The sequence below is a fragment of the Aricia agestis genome, chromosome 20 (assembly GCF_905147365.1).
Source record: "Aricia agestis chromosome 20, ilAriAges1.1, whole genome shotgun sequence".
In the NCBI taxonomy this organism is placed as follows: domain Eukaryota; kingdom Metazoa; phylum Arthropoda; class Insecta; order Lepidoptera; family Lycaenidae; genus Aricia; species Aricia agestis.
The window spans coordinates 9,684,010-9,705,047 of NC_056425.1; the positions used below are offsets into that span (position 1 = coordinate 9,684,010).

Here is a 21,038-nt window from a genome sequence, read left to right on the forward strand (position 1 = left end):
TATCAAAATATAAGCGATTCTTGGAAAACAATTGAACCGCAATGGACAGGATAATTTAGGCATCCCAGAATATGTTTTAGGATTAGCCTCCTATTAATTAGTTTTCATTTGTCTTAATTTGATGGATCTGACCTAAGAACCAAATCCAAACTTATTAGCTTGGATATTTACGCAAATTTTCGTAATAAAGTTGCGGACAAAATCAAGTACATTTCATATTAAACTATCGACGCCAGCTATGCTTTATGAATTGTGCAATGCAGATATGCATTTAAGCAAAAACTTGTAAACAACAATGTATGCAATTATGTTTGTATCATAATTCACTAGCTATTTGACCGAGCTTTGCTCGGTATTCGATTAAATAACATTTTCTAAAAATGATTCCCTACCTAGATCGATTTATCACCCCCGAAACCCCCTATATACTAAATTTCATGAAAATCGTTGGAGCCGATTCCGAGATTCCAATTAATATATATATACAAGAATTGCTCGTTTAAAGATATAAGATAAATCATAAGTCATAACCGAGGTGATGGGTCGCTAATCGCTATTATCTGCAAAATATTCCACGTGGAACAAAACGCACTAAATTATTATATTTACGTCAAAAATAATTGCACCAAATCACGAGATTTAGTACTTAGGTACTCAACTTTAATTTAATGAAGAGTTTGACATGAACTCTATATATTTTCAGTCAACAATCAAACTCTTTATTAAACTAAATCTATATTAAACAGGCAAACTCTTCATTAAACTAAAGTCAAGTAAGCTAAAGTAATTTCTAAGTGTCTCTGAAAGCTGCCGTAAAAGGTATACCTGTGTTGTAAGGAGACAAGTCCGCCGGTCGGGGCGCCGGCAGCGTATACATCTGTTTGTCCCACAAGAACTGCCCCGGCATATTATAGTCAGTCTGCGGGTATCTGTAGCACATATCCTGGGACATCTCGGTGCCCAATATTGGCATGTCTGTTCGAGAACGTGGCTAACACTGGCTCCGGTTATCGTTTGAGGTTTTGTTGATAAACCGCGATAAACAATCGATTCACTCGCCCAGGTGATCCATTTTGTAATCGCAGACGTCGCTTCACCACTGTAACTACGCGAGCTATCACAAAATGCGTAATTCCACCAAATCCGGGATGCACTATCGACGAAAATATTGACTCAGCGCTATCGGGGAGATACGGCGCGACTTGTGCGGCCGGCGTCAAAAAGTTGACTAAACAATCTAATGGCGGTTACGATTTAAATCTGCACTCTCAGCGCCTGCGGTCGCGCGATCGTTTACTGAGTCACATTTTATCGGAAATGCGGCGGATGTCGCCGGGTGCTAAGCGACAGATAGTTTCAGAACGTAATGAAAACAAAGTGAGTAATTGTCTTTGTCCCTTTGCCATGTAGGCGCAGTATTTGATAATTTCGCTAGATATGGGTGAAATGCATAGAATGGAACAAATCGGTGAATCTGCGAGGAACGGCACAAAAATCCAACGTAACGAAATGTACGTATGTACTATTTGTTGATATCCACAGCTCTGTTGCTCTGGGATAAAAAGTATCACATGTTCCTTTCCGGGTCTTAAAGTATGTCCATACCAAATTTAATCGAAATCTTTTCAGCAGTTTACTGTAGAGGTAAAAGACAGTCAGACTTTCGCATTTATAATATTAAAGTATGGATATGGAAACAGTGATAGAGCTAGCTACCTAAGAGCCAAGCTCTTCATTATCCCATATAATGTATCTTCTTATCTTCAGTGCTACAATAACATTAAAAAATGTAACTAGTGTAAGTATATATAAGCAAGTTGGTGCATTTTTATTTTTCTAAATTGCAGAGATCTGGTAAATTTATGTAATAAGTAGTACACAATTCACCTACAGTGTTAATTATGCAATAAACAAAATAGCTGATGCTGAACTATTTTGCAAGAAAAAATATATCATTAATAAACAAATAGGACAGACATACTGCAATCATTTTCCCGCTAAAGGCAGCGCCAGCATGCCAGCATAGACAGTAAAAAAAAGTTCGACGTTTGACAAATTTTTGTCAATATACTGATAATATTATGACATATTTTGCAAGTTGCAACATGTCGGATTTTAGTAGCGCTTTCTGCGTAATATTCCTTTTATGTAGGGTTACCATCCGTCCGGATTTCCCCGGATTTGTCCTAGTTTGAAGGGCGTCTGGGGTGCGTCCGGCCGGGTTTTTGAAAAGTGTCCGGTTGAAATCCAGACACTTTTGATGAGAGAATTTAACTTTTAAGTCATGCGGCAATAAATGAAAGATAAAAACTCGCTAACACGGTTTCTTGCGCGGACTTGAGTTAGTCAGATTTTTACAAATTCTAGTTGGAAAAGAAAAAATTGGCAAGACGTTAACGTAAATACTGTTTAAGAGGTGTCCGGAGAAATAACCACATTTCGGCCAAATGTCCGGGAATTTTTCCGTGCCTGACCGGCGGCAAATTCCCTTGAATTTGGGTGATGGCAACCCTACCTTTATGGCATTAAAACTACAGTTTTGTCATTTTGTTCACCGGATTTTGATGTCATCAGATTTTCTCATACCAAGTACCTATAAGATATATTATTTCAGTAAGTATAAAGATTAAAGACATAATTAAGCAGTAATTCACTCGTAATTTCCAACATACTATAAATATTTTCTCGGAACATCTGTACCGATGATTTCCTGTTTTGACATATTTGATGTATTACACGCACAAATTGCAATATCACGATCGAAGTCCAACTTCTTTGCTTTTGTGACTATTTGTGTTTAAAAGCTCACCACCAAACATCGTAAGTGACATTACGGTATTAGCAAGAAGTTACGAATTACGATACAATGTTGCCCTTTCTCCCCTATATTTAAGTTATTATTTTACGTTTCGTGTTTGTCAATTCTCTCACTTATTTCATTTGCATGTTTTTTTAACAAACTGAATATGTAGAGTTGGTTATAATTACTAATAATAATAAGTAATAAGTAACAATCTATTACAAAATATGTACCTACAACAAAATATTATTGTTATTGTTAAATAGAAGAAATTAACTAATTGTTAATTACTTAATATCTTCGATTGATGATAATGAAATCTCTGCAGGCAACTGGAGCATATTACGCAGAGATAGATTATCTTTTGGAGGCGGAGTTTTGCTTGCATCTCGCCCAGGCATATCATTGAACCGATGTCGTCAACTCGAAACTGATCATGGGGAGGATTTATGGGCCTCTTTCTCCTATCTGGGCTCCTTAATTTACGTCTGCGTTGTTTACCTCAAGCCAACTGCAGCAGATGATGAGTATATGTCATGGTTCTACAAGGTCGAAGAAATAATTTCTAACTTGAAGGGACATTTCATAATTTTGGGAGACCTTAATATGAATAGTGCATCTGTTACCATAAAAAATTATTATTGTTATTTCTTAAGTTATTGTAATATGTATGATGTAAATGATGTGATGAATATGCATGGGAGTAAGTTGGATGTTGTTTTGACGCGGAAGGGCGCTGTCGCTAGTTGTGACTATGTACCGGGAATGGAACTGGTCCCGATTGACCTATATCATCCTCCTCTTGACGTTACTGTCTTCATCGTGTCGTGTAAGCCCACTGAGGCTATGGAACCTAGTAACGTCAACAAGCGGCATGATTATAATTTTACCAGAGCTGATTTTGTGCAATTATACCATACTCTGAAAACTGCCCCTTGGCACAATGTTCTAGATAATACTGATACCCATTCTGCTACCGATACATTTTATAACATCTTGTATAACGCTTTCGACACTTCTGTTCCCATGAAAAAAAGACAATCCTCGGGCAACAGGCGGTATCCTGTCTGGTTCACTGCAGATATACTTAGTGGTCTAAAACAAAAGAAACGACTGCATAATAAATGGAAACGTACTCGTTCTGAGCTAATCTACACTCAATTTAAGAACCTGCGTTCGGAACTGAAAATGAAAGTAAAGGCCGAGTATAGCTCCCATTGCTCTGCCATCGAAAGCAGATTGTTCAAATATCCAAAGCAATTTTGGCAGCACATTTCCAATTTAAAATCTAAGGGTGGGTTTGAACCAACTGTATCATTTAACGGTTCTTTCTATTCTGGAACTAAAAGTGCAGAAGCATTTGCTCGATACTTCTCTAGCGTTTTTCTCCCTGATGTACCTAAACTAGATCCCAATTTGGAGTCTGTAAATACAGTGGGAACTAATATAATTCTTCCGTCTTTAATCTATGGTGACGTAGAAAAGGCTATCGACAAGCTAAAAGCACACAGCTCGATAGGCACTGATAGTGTACCCCCATATGTCCTAAAAGCGTGCAAAGACATATTTACCGTTCCGTTATGTCACCTGTTCAACACATCACTCAAAGCCGGAATATATCCTGAACAATGGAAATTATCGAGGGTCATACCTATTCCCAAAACGAGCGATCGACTGTCTGTAGAAAACCACAGACCTATAGCTGTATTGCCTTCTGTTGCCAAAGTTTTTGAGCTTGTACTTCATAATATATTAATGAAACAGATCCGTGGAATTCTTTCTGACAACCAGCATGGTTTCCGTCCTGGTCGCTCTGTCAGTACGAATCTTCTAGCTCACGTTGACATAATTTCTAAGGCTCTTGACGCAGGCTATCAAGTGGACGTTCTATACTTTGATTTCTGCAAAGCCTTTGATAGAGTCGATAATGATGTCCTCCTCAAAAAGTTGAGCGCTCTTGGGTTCTCTCCTAGTCTTGTTCGTTTTTTCGCAGATTATCTTCGTGATCGGAAACAATTTGTGAGGTATGGATGTTTTGAGAGTGCCCCTTATCATACACGCTCTGGTGTTAGCCAAGGGTCAGTGTTGGGCCCACTCTTATTTCTTATATTTATTAACGATCTTACAACCATTCTTAAGTTTGCTAAGTGTTTACTGTATGCCGACGACCTCAAGATTATTATGATTATAAAATCTCTTTATGACTGTCTTCTGCTGCAAAAAGACTTGGATGCTGTACAATACTGGAGTATTTCCAACAACCTTTTGTTTAATATGAATAAGTGTAGCGTAATGACTTATGGGCGGAAGCTACACCCGATCATCTTTAATTATTCTATGGATGGTCATATTATTTCCCGTGTCCATAGTATCAAGGACTTAGGGGTGTACTTTGACAAAACTCTTACGTTTAGGGACCACATATATGCGACGGCTCAGGACAGTTTCAAACGTCTAGGTTTTGTACTCCGCAACGTTAAGGACTTTAAAAATCCCGCCGTTATAAAATTGCTATACAACGCACTAGTACGCAGCAAGCTAGAAACAAATGCGTGTGTCTGGGCTCCCTACACAGCTACATCAATTCTGATGCTGGAAAAAATCCAAAAGGCGTTTCTCAGATTTTTATTTAACCCTAGAGACATAACCTTCTTAATGCTCCCTTTAAACATAACCATTCATCATATTGATGAACATTTTTAAAGTATGAAATTTTTACTTAAAACGTTATAATTTAAAACTGTTTACTACATAATTTTTTAGGGACAAGGGTCTTATTTATAATTAAAACATAATAATTAAAAAAAAAGGAAATCTTTATTTACTTTTATTATAATAACGTAAGGCACTAGTTTTGAGGAGATCGTAGTTGATAAGGTACGTAAAAATTAAAATTAAAAAAAAATAACAAAATATAGCTTTTTTTTCTTTGGCCAAAATAAACTTAGGGCATAACTCTACACTTAAAAACATACAAAAGCTAATTATTCACAGCGCAATTCACACAGAATTCAGCCTTATGTTCACCACAAATTGCAGTGTTACACTTAGAGCAATATGATTTAGTCATGCGTCTCTGCTTATAGGAACATAGACCGCAAACCTTCCTTTTATTCAAATATTGTGCTTGAGTCGGTCGAGGGTCGTACGTAGATGGGCCATCATCCCTTTTCAGGGCTAATATGTCCTGAATTTTAGTTTTTACGTGAGTCGGCATTGTTGGAACGGCAAGTCGCATTTTATGCCACGGCTCTACAAGTTCGGAATGCAACTTCTTCATAAAATCTCGACGACTCATTATCTTCTGTCCTAGGGTAGACGCATTATGACAATATATCACGTATGCATTGATACATGATATATTAAGCATTGCGTAAAAAACACACATAGGCCAGCGATTAGTTTTTCGGTTGCAATTCATCACTGAGCACATCTGATCGAACATATCGACATCGATACAGGAAGAAGTACCTGAAGTCTCTTCCAATAAATCAGGAGGTGATTGAGAGTCGGTCTCGTGGTCCCGTGAGTGAGATGGTGATGAACCGTGACGGATTTGCTGACTGTCCTCTTGGTCAGAGGGTTCATATTGCTGATCGCTTTCCACGTCGTCCACCTCCATAAAGTCTTCATTTTCACCATCCGAAGAAGTCGGCAGCGAGTTGGTGTCATCCTCTTCCAACAATAATCGCGCAATTGTGTCATCACTCAGTGCACGTCGAGACTCCATGTCAAAAATCTGCAAGCAAATATTTCAAACCGTCACCAAAACTAACACAAACCATAACCATTCATCGAAACGATGAACAGATGCTCAATAAATCAAAAAACAAAATACTTACGCGCTGAACACCAGTGTCGCCTGCAACAGCGCGGTGCACACTAAGTTGACAAGAACAGGCAAGTTTATACGCGCACGCGTTAGAAAGAGATGGCGTATTTAGTACCGCGTATTCATCAGATGGACGAAGGTTATGTTTCTAGGGTTAAGAAAGTGTACGGATACTACCCTTACATGTACCCAACTGGCTATCTCTTGGGTACCTTAGGTTACCAATCTCTAGAGGTCCGACGAGGCGTTGACCTACTATTGGTTGCCTTAAAAATCCTTCGCAATATAATCGATTGCCCTGAACTCCATGCCTTAATGTGCCGCTTGTTTGTGCCTGACAACTATCTAAAGCACCGTCCTAGCCGTCGGCCAAAATTATTCGCACTGCCGACATCTCGGACTGTCGCGACTCGCGAGAGCTGAGTCCCCGCTGTACCGAGCACTAAACTTGCTCAACGCCCTTCTGTCGGCTAATCCTGAATGTGATGTGTTTGTTGATAAGTGGTTGGATGTGAAGAGAGCATGTGTAGGATTTTGTGAAAGTAAGTACGAAAGGGTTTCTTCTATTACTATTTAATCTAATTTGTTTATGTATTGTAACAATGTCATAATTAATTTTAAGTTTTAATTTTAAGTCAAGATTGTAGTTAATTATTGTAATTGGGGTAACCCGTTTTAATTAACTTTAATAAATAATAAATAAATAAATAATAAATAAATAAATTAATCGATACAAAATTTACAATAACTAGAATATAACAAAATATTATGTTAATTTAATAAAAATCGGCCAAGTGCGAGTCGGACTAACGCATGAAGGGTTCCGTACTGTTATAAAGCAAACATAGACCAAAAATTGTGTTTTTGTATGGGAGCACTCTTTTAATATTAATTTTATTTAGTTGTTATAGCGGCAACAGATATACACAATCTGTGAAAATTTCAGAACTCTAGCTATAGCGGTTCTTGAGATTCAGCCTGGAGACAGACAGACGAATAGACAGACATCGAAGTCTCATGAATAGGGTCCCGTTTTCACCCTTTGGGTACGGAACACTAAAACTGAATTGAAACAGTAATACAATACAAGTCAATTCTAATTTCTTTCTGCCTTACAACTTTTTCGTTACTGATTCTGCACAATGTATTTTTAAACAACCTAAATAGGTAAATACCTACTAAATACCTATAGTACTTTACACCTACAATGTACTCAAAGTTTTGTTACCTAGTGATTTATATATTTTTTTTTTGGATAAAACATAGAAAATTGTTATGTTTCGAATACATAGAGTATAGAGTAAAACCGAGTAGATAATTTTTTTTCACACTCAGTATTTAAGGCGGGGATTAATCTCAATCCAAAACGATAACTTTGCACACAACCAAAGACCAAGCGTATACGCATCGCAATAAGATTCATTTTAGCTTAGCATAAAACTGTAGTCACTCGAGCGGATCTTCTCTATTTTTCATGTTTTTTTTAAATATCTTTGGAAATAAACATTAAAAAACAAAATTGTTCGGTTATAGAATTTTTAATATAGATTTACTAACAATTTATTCAAATAAAATGTATAATTATCCTAGTTAATACTTATATTTCATATTTACATGCTGCTGCTGCAGCATCACCTGGATTCTATAGGAACCGAGCTTCGTATGAACCCAAAGTGGAGGTTTCATGTTTGGGCTCATATTAACGGCCTCATCGAAACGGACATTGATAGATGTAATCATAGAGTAATCATGAGAATATGATTCTGTTGATAGGAATTATTCTGCACTATAACCAACACAAGTTTAAAAAGTATGAAATAAAATTAAATTAAGAAATTAAAAAAACCCCCGCCAAGACAACTTTAAAAAGTAATGAAATAATATTTACTGCCTTTAAGTTCAAATAATTCCTAACTTGTGTAAAGTAATATTTTAGTCCATAATTGTTGTCAAGGTGTGTCGGGGGACCGCTAATGTAGATGTTTAATTTCACATAACAAGTTTAAGGATCAATTCACAGCGATCTGAATCGGGATAGGTAATCAGCGACTTGGCGGTTGTAGGTTGTAGTTTACTTGGAGGTACCCCGACACACCGTGACAACAATTATGGACTAAAATATTACTTTACACAAGTTAGGAATTATTTGAACTTAAAGGCAGTAAATATTATTTCATTACTTTTTAAAGTTGTCTTGGCGGGGGTTTTTTTTAATTTCTTATAAATATTATGCTTTATATCTCTTTTTTTTAAAACTTCGTTATTATATTGGAACTAGGTAAACCGGAAGTCGCGACATAACAAATTGGGGTTTATCCTCGCCTTAAACCATGATTTAAACGAGTATATTATGGCACTATAAAAACGCAGTATAATATGACACTCTGCATTGGCGCATGATTTACCAAATACCAATTACAGACAATTATTATGAATGTGCAGAGGAGCATATAAATTACGAGTATTAAGTATACTTAATACTTATCGTAATCTTGCCTCTTGGGTATCCAGCATTGCCCGACGTAGATAGGGACCTTTATAATATATAGTTTAGGTAATTCACGTATGACAATCTCAATGCTTAGTAACAATATTTTGACATATTGTATCTATGGAGTTATCGCGTACGAAACAAAAACATAACATCGGGGTCACGGCTCTGTATTTAAACGACTTACTGGCAAACAGATAAACTGTGTGGCAATTAGGCGTTTGTAGATTAATAGTCAAATATTAACCGATATTGTAATTAGTTGATAATTATCTTTTACCGATAATAATCGCTGCGTAAAAATCTAAAAAGTTGGCGCCATTTCCTGATTGCAATGGGGAATATTAGGGCCGCTCTACACCGGAATAGCAGCGCGGCGGCGAGGAGGCGAGCACTTTCAGTATCATATGATTTTAAGCTTTATCTTCATTACTGTAATACATAGTATCGCTTGAAAAATCTACGGCCGCTCGTGGCCGCCGCGATTTCTCAAGCGCTAGGTCTTTTACCTCCTAAAAGTAAACCTTAATTTAACTTTCATACTACTACATCAACTGAAATATAAAAATAAATCGAAATCCTTTTAATTTTATAGAAATAAACCTTATCGCTGCTGCGGAACCCTTCATGGGCGAGTCCAACTCGCACTTGGCCGGTTTTTTAAGAGGAGATTATCTTTTCAAAATCGTCGTTGATTTCAACGTAGAAATAAGTACGAATTACGAAGATAGAGGAATGGTAGAGTAAAGAATCTGTCCAATCGTCTACAAATAACAACTCTATCTATTTGATAACTTTATTATTATTATGGTAAACAGGAGACATTTAACCCATCAAGCCCCATAAGCTCACCGGTGAACGAGACACAATAGAATAACAATAGATTTCCAATAATGGAAGGAGAAGGAGAGGAAAAAGGATTAAGATCTCAATAACAAACTTACAGACCAGAACATACAAAAAAAAAGTATCCACAGCCGAACATATTATAACCTCCTCGTTTTTTGGAAGTCGGTTAAAAACCTCAAAATATTTCGAATTATAGCCAATCACGGTGACTACAAAACCGAAAACCCAGTAAGATTATCCAAAACAAAGTATTGTCTTACCGTTTTTAAAACAAGTTTATTACCTTGTTGCGAATTGTTGGTAGCGAACAGCGATAAGCAAATCATGATGACTGCACATATTTTTAATTATGATTATAGCAGATAGCTGGAACTGATGTTTTATTGCGGAATTTTTCCGTAAGGATTAGCTATGAGCGCCTGAGGGTCCGTTCAGGCATTACGGCAGTTCATGAAGACAACCCCCTCCCCCGTTACTTCCATCCTCTCTCTTACGAAGCGTAACGTAAAATTTTATGATTTTTACTTAAAATTCGGTTTTCAGTAATTATTACTGAAAAGTCATTAAAATATTTTTGTTACATATTATTTATAAAATAATTTTAATGCGGCTGATTAATAATAATATGCGGCTGCTGTGCGGTACTTTTTATTTATAAAATAATATAAATTATGGTTACGTTAAACCGTATAACATCTTGTACTTATCACTATGTTCAAATCCCCCCCGTGACGCATCGTAATTTTTAACTTCCCTCCCGGCTCCCCCCTGCGCGTTACGTAATACTTGAACGCTCCCCGAGCTGAAGTGGTAAATCAAGTATTGGCATTATTACTTCCTACCAATGACGTTAAAATTGACCTTTACCTAAGACATTCCACTAAAACAACCTCAAAATCAGAAGGCTTTCATTAAGTTATCATTCAGTTCCTTACTCGGACATTGCGATCACGCTGTCTGAACATGGATTACAAATTATCAAGGACTTGTCCTTACAGTCTGAACATCATATTGTGGCCTTATCTTTAGGCTATTCGCTATTGCAGCGCCAGTTTACTTGGCTAAGCCATTAGGTTATCCGTTATTGTAATGCTTCTGAATTCTGAATTTAAAATGATCTAGGAGAAGCATAGGTCAGGCAGAACTTCACGTTGAAGCTGCAAGCGACAATGTGCATGTGTACATTTGTACAATATCTACCAATAGCTGACAAAATCGAGGCAATGCCTGAACGCGACCAATAACGACTCGTCTCTTCACTGATTTACCAATAGGGTGGCGCCGTTTGAACACCCGTCCCCTTTTACTCCTCGTAGATCTAAAAATCGAATCGAATTGAACTGCATATGACATATCCCCTTTAATTTTTTCCAGGAGATCTTAATACTGCACGCGACTTACAGTTCAATAAACTTAAAAAAGTCAGATCAGTTGGTATCCGGATACAGTCCTTATCCTTATTGATGAAACTGTCTGGTTGATGACATTATATAAGTTGGCGGTAAACACGATATCGCGGGGCGGCGGGGTCAGGAGATACGCTCCACATTACCCTCGTTACACATTTTGAGGTTGGCTCCGGGAAAAACCGGTGGGAGTTGACCCCAGTATACCGAATCTGCTAATGTAGTTTCGTTCCTCGGTCGATCCAGACCTATAGAACTGTTTGTAGTGTAACACTATGGTAGGTTCACTCTGTTTCACTATGTGTCCATTTTCCGTGTGGATAATTTACAGGGGAGGCCGATCGATCCAGTCCGACTGATTACATAACTGACTCGTGCACAGTACACACACACACACGGGAATGACGGCCTCAATGATCGGCCTCCGCCCTCCTAAGGCCTTACTGACGCGCGTGAAAAAGGCGCAATCCCTGAAGAAGAATTTATCGCAAAAAGCAACCAAATGTTAAACATTTTGACAGATCCCGGTCTTCCTGCAAAAGGGCCGTTGGCAAAGCCACAGAAACAAGTACAAACATCCACGACTACCCCCCATGGCCAAACCATGAGGGGCAGTCGTGGATGTTAGCATATTACGGAATACATTACACAATATGAAGGCAAAATGGCCTAAAATCTGGTATTTTACATATAAAATATTTTTTATGCATAATAATACATCCTTCGCACGTCGCTCAAACTGCTTACATGGCAAAGGTGACTTACGTCAATTACTGAGGTTCGCAGTAAAATTATACTGCGCCGCACCTATTATCCTAGACCTTGACTTCGGATCATGTAGGATTTTCCCTTTTACAAATGAGAATTCAATTTAGTATCGTATAGAATACTGGATTTTGCCTGCAAGTTCGACTGCGTAGAAATGTGCGCACGATGCATAGTTTGCCAGGACAATCATATTATATGTCCTTTTTCAGGGCTCATCAAAGTCTCCAAATCTCATCTCATCTCATCTCAGCACGTTCGCGTTTCTGAAAGGTAGCATCCCCACTTCTATTTGGGGACTGGCCACTGGGACTGTTACTTTTCCTATTGAATGTAAGTTTCGGATTTGGATCCTAAGACATTCTCTGGGTGTTGGTGCACTACCAATTTTAGAAAATGCCGGTTCTTTAAGGACTTGTCCCTGAAATTATAGTTATAAATTCGCATTAAGAATTAGAACTTTATCTAATAGTATCTTTCTATTATTTTTTAATTATTATTATCCATACTAATATTATAAATGCGAAAGTCTCTGTCTGTCTGTCTGTTACCTGTTCACGCTCAAACCGCTGAATCGATTTAATAATAAATAATAATAATAACTCAGAGTATACCAAACCCTAAAATTTGGTATGCTCTGAGTCCCGGGACAGGACATATTTAGGATACTTTTTATCTCGGAAAAATGTACGGTTCTGGCGCGATTGGCGCAACCTCTATTTTTAAATTTAAGTAAGTTAAGGTTCTATTTTTAAATATCTATTTTGGTTTTTTGAAAGACACGTTGATTTAAGAGGGCGACTAACCCCAAAAACCAAACATCGTCCTTCTCTTTTCACACTCACGCCCATCTTTCATATGCCAGGTGAAAAAGAACGACGCGGATTCATCGCCAAATTAGTTTTTTCTCAATAACTCGATGAATATACAACATTTTAAAAATTCCGCTAGATCGATCTCTCAATGAAAGAATTTTATACAATGTGTTAAAATATTAACTTAGTTCGATGCACGGTTATGGCAATAAATAAAAAAATCGTGAAAATTAGATGCATCTTTGTGATTTTTTTCTATCGAGAAAATTTTAAGATATCGTGTTTTTGCTCAGATCGAATTCTCGGAAATATAATGTAGTATCTAATTTTAGAAAATGAAACAATTCGGGGCTTATTTTCAAATAAGTATAAAAATGAATTATAAAATCGATACTTTAGGGTTAGTCGTCCCCTTAACACGTTCATTATCAACGATTTGAATAGAAAATATATTTTTGTACATGTTATCTTATTATAATCTCTTACGGCAACAACAGGAAAATATTGATTATTTACGATCAATAAAAATAAATATTCATCTTTGTCTATTTATAGCGAACTTAAACATTACATAAACCAGATTTTAATTTATTTTAAAATTAATTAATTTTTATTGCAAAAGTTTTATTATGCTTAAGTAGTTTTATTTTCATATAAAGTGTGTTATTTTAAATGCTCTATTTGCAAGCATGTATTACGATTAGTCTTTTTAAATAATCTATTCATGCTCTACTTTTTAACGATACGAAATTCACATTATCATAATATTAAAAAAAAAATTGCCGCATTGCAAATACTCTAATTTTAAATTTATTTGAAATTAATAAATGATAAGATACACGCTGAATTTGCAGAGAGTCATCAGTGAAAATATCATCATGTTATTATCATCATAATGTAATACATATAAAACATTAAACATTAAACAAGTAACCCAACCACGGAAAGTAATAATATTATGTTAAAAAATTTCTCCGCCTCGAATTTTGATGAGATTTAGCTGGACCCCCGTTCCCCCTATATACCATGCACATATGGACGTCCCCATGAGGATTAACCTTTAACCTTTAAGTCATTTTCTGCTGATACAAGATAGGCATATAAGTGCAACTTAGTATTACTAATTCCTGTATAGTGTACGGCATTACTAATTATAACAATTAATTCAGTATTAGGTATGATGACAATGACTGAGTGCAACATGAATCAGATTCGATGACTAACAATAATATGCATAATTTGTGAAATTGTTTAATGAGAACACGTAAAACAAACAATCCACGAAATAATAATAATGTATCTGTAGTAATCTGTACGTAATGAAAGACTTTTAATGGCAGGGGTCACCAAATGGCAGACCGCGGTCCGCATCTGGACCGCCGACCCATTGTATGCGGACCGAGTATTTTCGAAGGTGAACTTCGTTAAAATAAATTTCGGTCTTGACTTACTGATGAACATCTCCAGGATTTCAGGTCAATAGCTTGCACCAATTTCACTCCAAACAAGCAATAAAATTGTCACTTTTCTTATTGATATGTAAATAAATACCTTATTTGTAATTTCCGTAATTAGGTACCTTTGTTAATTATAATATTGTGCGGGCCGCGAAGGTCATATTTTCATTTCTTAAAATGGACCCCGACCGAAACTAATTGGTGACCCCTGGTCTATGGTATTATACAGGATGTTAAAAAGCGAAGTCAAGTAAATAAAATAAAATATATTTTTATTCAAAATGGGTATCATGAATTCATGATACACTTTTTGAAAGTCGAACGAAGAAACTACGTTGCCTACCACCGGTATTAAGAATATGTGTCTCTTGAGGTCTCTTGTATAGCGTGAGCACCGAAAGAGTTTTTTAGGTTACCCAAAGGATAAAACGGGACCCTATTAGTAAGACGACTCTATTAGTAGTACAGCTAGACTTCTGAAAATTTTACAGATAAGTCTGTAAAATGTTCAGACTTATCTGTGTATTACTTAACAGGCCCTAAGGGGCCTGTTTCACCACTTTCTGATAAAGTGCCTAATTTGCTATTCACAACTTTTTTGACAGATTATCCATACTTGATCTGTCAAGTTAATCGGTGGATAGCCTTATCAGGAAGTGGTGAAACAGGCCCTAAGTATAATAATATATGAAGTTAATATTTAAGGGGGCTCTGAATTACCGTAAAACGCACAATTTTTGGCCTATTTTTACTCTATAATAGTACGGAAGTCGGAACCATTCGTGCGCGAGTCCGACTGGCACTTGGCCAATTTTTAATTAAAAAATTTGCATGGGCTTATTATGTTGGGACATTTCTCATAGAAACATAGAAGCCAAAAGTTATTCAAACCACAGAATATATATTAGTAGTCTGTAGTACCAACTCAAACTCTAGTAGAGCTTAGTTGTAGAGATAAGAGCAAGAAAATTGGAATTTTGCATATTGCGTCTTATAATTTAGAATAGTTCCTACTCCTCCTATCTTCTTCTGATTAAGTTCGTTGCGGATCCCAAGACAGCTTTAGCATGTCCCTCGGGTTCCTTGAGATCATATCAAAGGGTTTTCGTGGTTGGATACCGCTGTCGATCCTAGCGACACAGGAGATACGTCTTTCCACACAAAACTGCAAATTAGCATCGTTTCGGTTTTTTGATCGCAGAAATGCTGCACTCGGCGAAACACAGCGCAAGCGCTGTTTCACGCCGGTTTTCTGTGAGAGCGTGGTATTTCTTCGGTCGAGCCGGCCCATTCGTGCCGAAGCATGGCTCTCCCACGTATACGGACGTATATAATGGAGGGACATGCGGTATCTATCTTGATCTATGTCTGTGTTTGATGGTCATCCAGCGCTGGATCACGATGCTGGCGCGTGCTACTGTAGAAAAAAACCGGTTCAAAATTTACCGAATCCATGCGAAACTGCCGAGTCACTATTACAGTGATAATGTCGAGTCACGATGACTGTTGACTGTCATTAAATGCCTAAAAATAAATATTCTATTTTTGTCTTCATCATAACATCATTTTTATGGGGTTTAACCTAGTGGCATGAATTAGAAACCATTAATTTTAATAATAATAATATCTATGGACGTTTCACACCACGTCAGTCTGGCCTCGTGGTAAGTACCTGAAGGACTTGTGTTACGACTTACGGGTACCAGACAACGATTTTTGCACGCGGCTGTTGAGATGACTTTCCGATCCTCGCGGCAAGCGACTGCGACCGATTTTTAAAAAAAATAAAATGCAACTTTATGAACAAGACTTCAGGTTTCATTTCGCTCTACGCCACTACAAAGCAGCGGCGGCATGGGTATGGTAGAAAATGAAACATATAACCTAGGTCAGGGGTTCCCAAAGTGTGCGCCGCGGCGCCGTGCGCTGTGGTCTGTGGAAAGGCAAGAGGGTCCGGGCGCCGCGAGTCGATCCACCCATCATTATCCAAAACCACAAATATTATAAAATAAAATTGTAATATTATGTATTCATCATGTAAATCAGGTAGATGATTAAATATTTGTCCATAACTATAACTATTAAAGATGTTTATTTATGTTTATTATCTTTTTCTAATAGCTAGGTAGAGTAGGGCGCCGTGACAAAATATCGTGACGTGTAACTGCGCTGCAGGCTGAAAAAGATTGGGAACACCTGGCCTAGGTCATAAAGTGGCATTTTATTTGAATTTTTGTCGGTCGAAACCTAGTCGCAACTCACAGTTGCTGAAATATTTTGCTATTGAAGTAAAAAAAAACGAGAAATATTAAAAAAAAAACCTTTTAGTACTTATAGAAGTAACATAAAATCTCCAGTAGCATTTTGTTCTTCTACATTTTTAATAAGTACATAATATTATGAGACCTTCACTATATTATTGCATGTTTTAATAGCGTGTAATGAATGGCGACAGACGATTAATATAATTGGTACAGTAACTACATAATATTATAATTTATAATATTATTATACTTAGTTAAATATTTCCAACATTTATACTTAGTTAAATATTTTCTCAGCAGAAGCACAGAATATATACTAGTAGTACCAAGCAGAAGATAGAATAATTATACGAAAGTGTCGTGTCTTAATTCCGTAACCTCCTCACGCCCAAACCGCTGAATCGATTTTGATAAAATTTGGTAAGGAGATACTCTGAGACCCGGGAATGGACGTAGGATACTTTATATCCAGGAAAAATGCACGGTTCGTGCGCGATAAACCTAATTTATGTGCAAAGGAGTTGCGGACATCAATTAGGACCATGGCCTGTAGGTGACGTAAGCTACTCTTTTTTTTTAATTTTTGCTTAGTCGGGTTTCAAACTAATAATGGGCCAAGTGCGAGTCGGACTCGCTCACGAAGGGTTCCGTACCGTTATAGAGCAAAAATACGCCAAAAATGGCGTTTTTTGTACGGGAGCCCCCTTTAATTTTTTATTTTATTTTAATATTATTATTTATTATTCAAGTATAATTATAAATTAGGATTTTGTGACAATCAAGTGCCCAGCTGTTACCATTATTAATTACAAACAAAAAAGTCCAAAAAAATCACGACTCTTGTATGGGAGCCCCCTTAAATATTTACTTTATTTTGTTTTTAGCATTTGTTGTTATGGCGGCAACAGATAATATACACAATCTGTGAAAATTTCATAAGTCTAGCTATAGCGGTTCTTGAGATACAGCCTGGAGACAGACAGACAGACAGACGGACAGACAACGAAGTCTTAGTAACCCGTTTTTACCCTTTGGGTACGGAGCCCTGATTATCACTGATCTATCACGCCCTTAGTGCATCAAGGACGTTTGATTGATGCATATCAATTGTTGGGTCTCGTTTCCACACAATTGATGCTAATTGTAAGTTTCCATGGCAGTCCTCGACACAGCCCTGACTCCGACGTATTTATAGACGCGCCGCGGCCATAGACGACATCGCGTCTACAGTTTGAGGGACTGCTGAGAATATTACGGCCAATGATCTCATCATCTCACATAACCCGAATTTTGTAACGCCTCTGTGGTCCAGTGGTTTAGAGGGGTTTGACTCGGATGTGGTGGACGTACGATTCCCGCGTAGGAAACATGTTATTTCCAAGTTTGGTTAGGACCATGAAGCTAATATAGAGAGGAGGTGTCGTAATCGAATTTCCTTAAGAAACGACGCGTGACAATTTGCGCGGTGAGGGGGTGTCAAGCTCCGCCCACTTTTCAATATTTCATCTGTCGGCTAATAGCAAAACTACTAGCTTAGGTCGATGTTGATGTTACTACGTAGTTCAGCTATCTAACACTAGATGTCAAAATTCTTGAATATTATGGGACGTACTCAGAACTTTAAAAAATGTATACCTATTATTAATTATAATAAGTTCAATTAATAAAATAAGGGTTAGTATTTTGACCGATTTTTTAATGTAAAATAAGGGGACAAACGAGTAAACGGGTCACCTGATGGAAATCAACTTCCGTCGCCCATGGACACTCGCAACATCAGAAGAGCTACAGGTGCATTGCCGGCCTTTTAAGAGGTAACAGGGTAGGGGGGGCTTATGAGCTATGAATCAATTTCTTCGATGGTAAGTACATGAAAGATGATAATCCACGCGCGATCAGAATGGGATCGCAATGACAGTTTTGTTTGCTAAAAAAGTAGCGTTAGCAAAATTTTCTAATAACATTAATTTATGGGTAAGTAATCGACCAATTCTGTACATTAAGACTGGGTTGCACCAACTAACTTTAACTGTAACTTTAACTTCAACTACAATGCAAAATGTCAAATCTTTGGTTATAGTTAAAAATGGACGCCATTAAGACGCCATATCTATACTTATAAAATTACATGTCCCTGACTGACTGACTGATTCATCATCGCTGAGCAAAAACTGTAAAAGTTACAGTCACGAAATTTGGTGAGTAGGGTTGTTTTATTAAGTAGACACCCACTAAGGAAGGAATTTTGAAAATTTTACCCCGAAGGGGGTGAAATAATGGTTGAAATTTTTAATGAAAGTCCGTCATTTCTTGAGTTAGAAACACGAAACTTTATTTTTGGGTTACTGATTAAAAATGAATGGATACGTATTTAAGCGTTTTTGGAAATTCTACCCCCAAGGGGGTGAAATTGGGGTTGAAAGTTTGAATGAAACTCCGTTATTTCTTGAGTTAGAAACATGAAATTTTATGTTTGGGTTACTGATTAAAAATGATTGGATACGTATTTAAGCGTTTCTGAAAATTCTACCCCCAAGAGGGTGAAATAGGGGTTGAAAGTTTTAATGAAAGTCCGTCATTTCTTAAGTTAGAAACATGAAAGTTTATTTTTGGACTGCTGATTAAAAATGAATGTATAGGTATTTAAGCGTTTTTAGAAATTCTACCCCCAAGGGGGTGAAATTGGAGTTGAAAGTTTGAATGAAAGTCCGTCATTTCTTGAGTTAGAAACATGAAACTTTATTTTTGTGCTACTGATTAAAAATAAATGGATACGTATTTAAGTGTTTCTGGTAATTCTACCCCCAAGGGGGTGAAAGTGGGGTAGAAAGTTTCAATGAAAGTCCGTCATTTCTTGAGTTAGAAACATGAAAGTTTATTGACGTTTGCGTTTGACGTTTGCTTAAATAGGGTCCGTTTTTACCCTTTGTATAAGGAACCACAGAAACAAAAAGGAGAAAACTATCCATCTTTGTTATTATACTATGTTAACGCGGATGAAGTCGCGGGCAACAGCTAGTTTAACCATAACCAAAGAGCTCGAGAAGGTTTTAAATGCGCGTGGCGAAAAAATGAACTAACGCTGTCATCATACAAAAAACGCCATATCTGACAGTTCCCCCTTACCAGCAGCGCCCACGTTCATTTATAACCTTGTTTGACCAGCTGTCATCTGTCAATTTCTCCGGTCAAAGTTAAGGTTAAAGTAAATTTAAATTTGCCTTAAGAGGGCGACTAACCCCAAAAACATCGTCCTGTCCTGTCTCTTCACACTCACTGTCTGTCTTTCATATGCCAGGTGAAAAAGAACGACGCAGATTCATCACCAAATTAGTTTTTTCTCAATAACTCGATAAATATACAACATTTTAAAAATCCACTAGGTCGATCTCTCAATGATAGAATTTTATACAATGTGTTAAAATATTAACTTAGTTCAATGCACAGTTATGGCAATAAATGAAAAATTCGTGAAAATTAGATGCATTATTGTGATTTTTTTCTATCGAGAAAATTTTAAGATATCGTGTTTTTGCTCAGATCGAATTCTCCTAAACATAATGTAGTATCTAATTTTAGAAAATGAAACAATTCGGGGCTTATTTTCAAGAATAAAAATGAATAATAAAATCGACATTTTAGGGTCAGTCGCCCCCTTAACTATAACCATAACTTTAACTTTAACCACGCCTTTGGTGCAACCCAACCTCAAGGTATTACCTTATTTTTGGTAAACCCCGTGGCAGCTTCAACTCTTTCAATTAAGTACTTATTTATTTTTATTTTTGAGCGAATCCAAAATTTTATGAAAAATATTTGTGGTAATATTTTATTAATGAATGTGATTCAGCAATTATTTTATTAATCAATTACTATAATAATATCACATATTGCCTATTATTATCACAAAAAAATTAAAACAAAAACTTAAAAGAAATGTCGGCAAATAAAAACGTTTTTGTTTGTCGACCCTACGGCTGGCCAAATATCAGCCGCGCGCGTCAGCAAGCAACATTAGTAAACAAACTGTCATTGCGATACTTAATAAAAATACAACCTTCTCGTTTTTTGGAAGTCGGTTAATAATTTAATTCTAAATACGGCCCTGGATATTTGTTACGTTCAAAATAGTTATCCAAGATGACGACAGATGGCGCTTTATAAGTAATATGATAATAAAAGCTATATAAGTACGGTTTTAGCTATTAAATGTGTTTAAGACAAAGTGTATAACGGTTTTTAGTATTCAAATATGATTATTGCAATAAACTTATGCAAAATTATAATGCGTCGGATGTGCATGTAAAAAGTCGGTCCTGAGCTTAATCTCTCGCCAGTCGTGTCGGTCGTCTGTCACAC

General features: G+C 36.8%; 1 protein-coding gene across 4 annotated transcripts in view; it reads right to left on the reverse strand.

The window, feature by feature from the left end:
* Positions 1-21,038, reverse strand: part of LOC121737007 (transcription factor HNF-4 homolog) — a 74,235-nt gene that overhangs the window by 18,692 nt on the left and 34,505 nt on the right. The window contains exon 1 of one of the 4 annotated variants that reach the window (XM_042128513.1): positions 826-1,270. The exons of 2 other annotated variants lie outside the window; for them this stretch is intronic. In XM_042128513.1, the coding sequence (XP_041984447.1) occupies positions 826-973 (148 nt within the window). In that variant the 5' untranslated portion in view covers positions 974-1,270. Of the gene's footprint in view, positions 1-825; positions 1,271-21,038 lie in introns of those variants that run through there. One more of the 4 variants, XM_042128512.1, reaches the window with a different exon arrangement.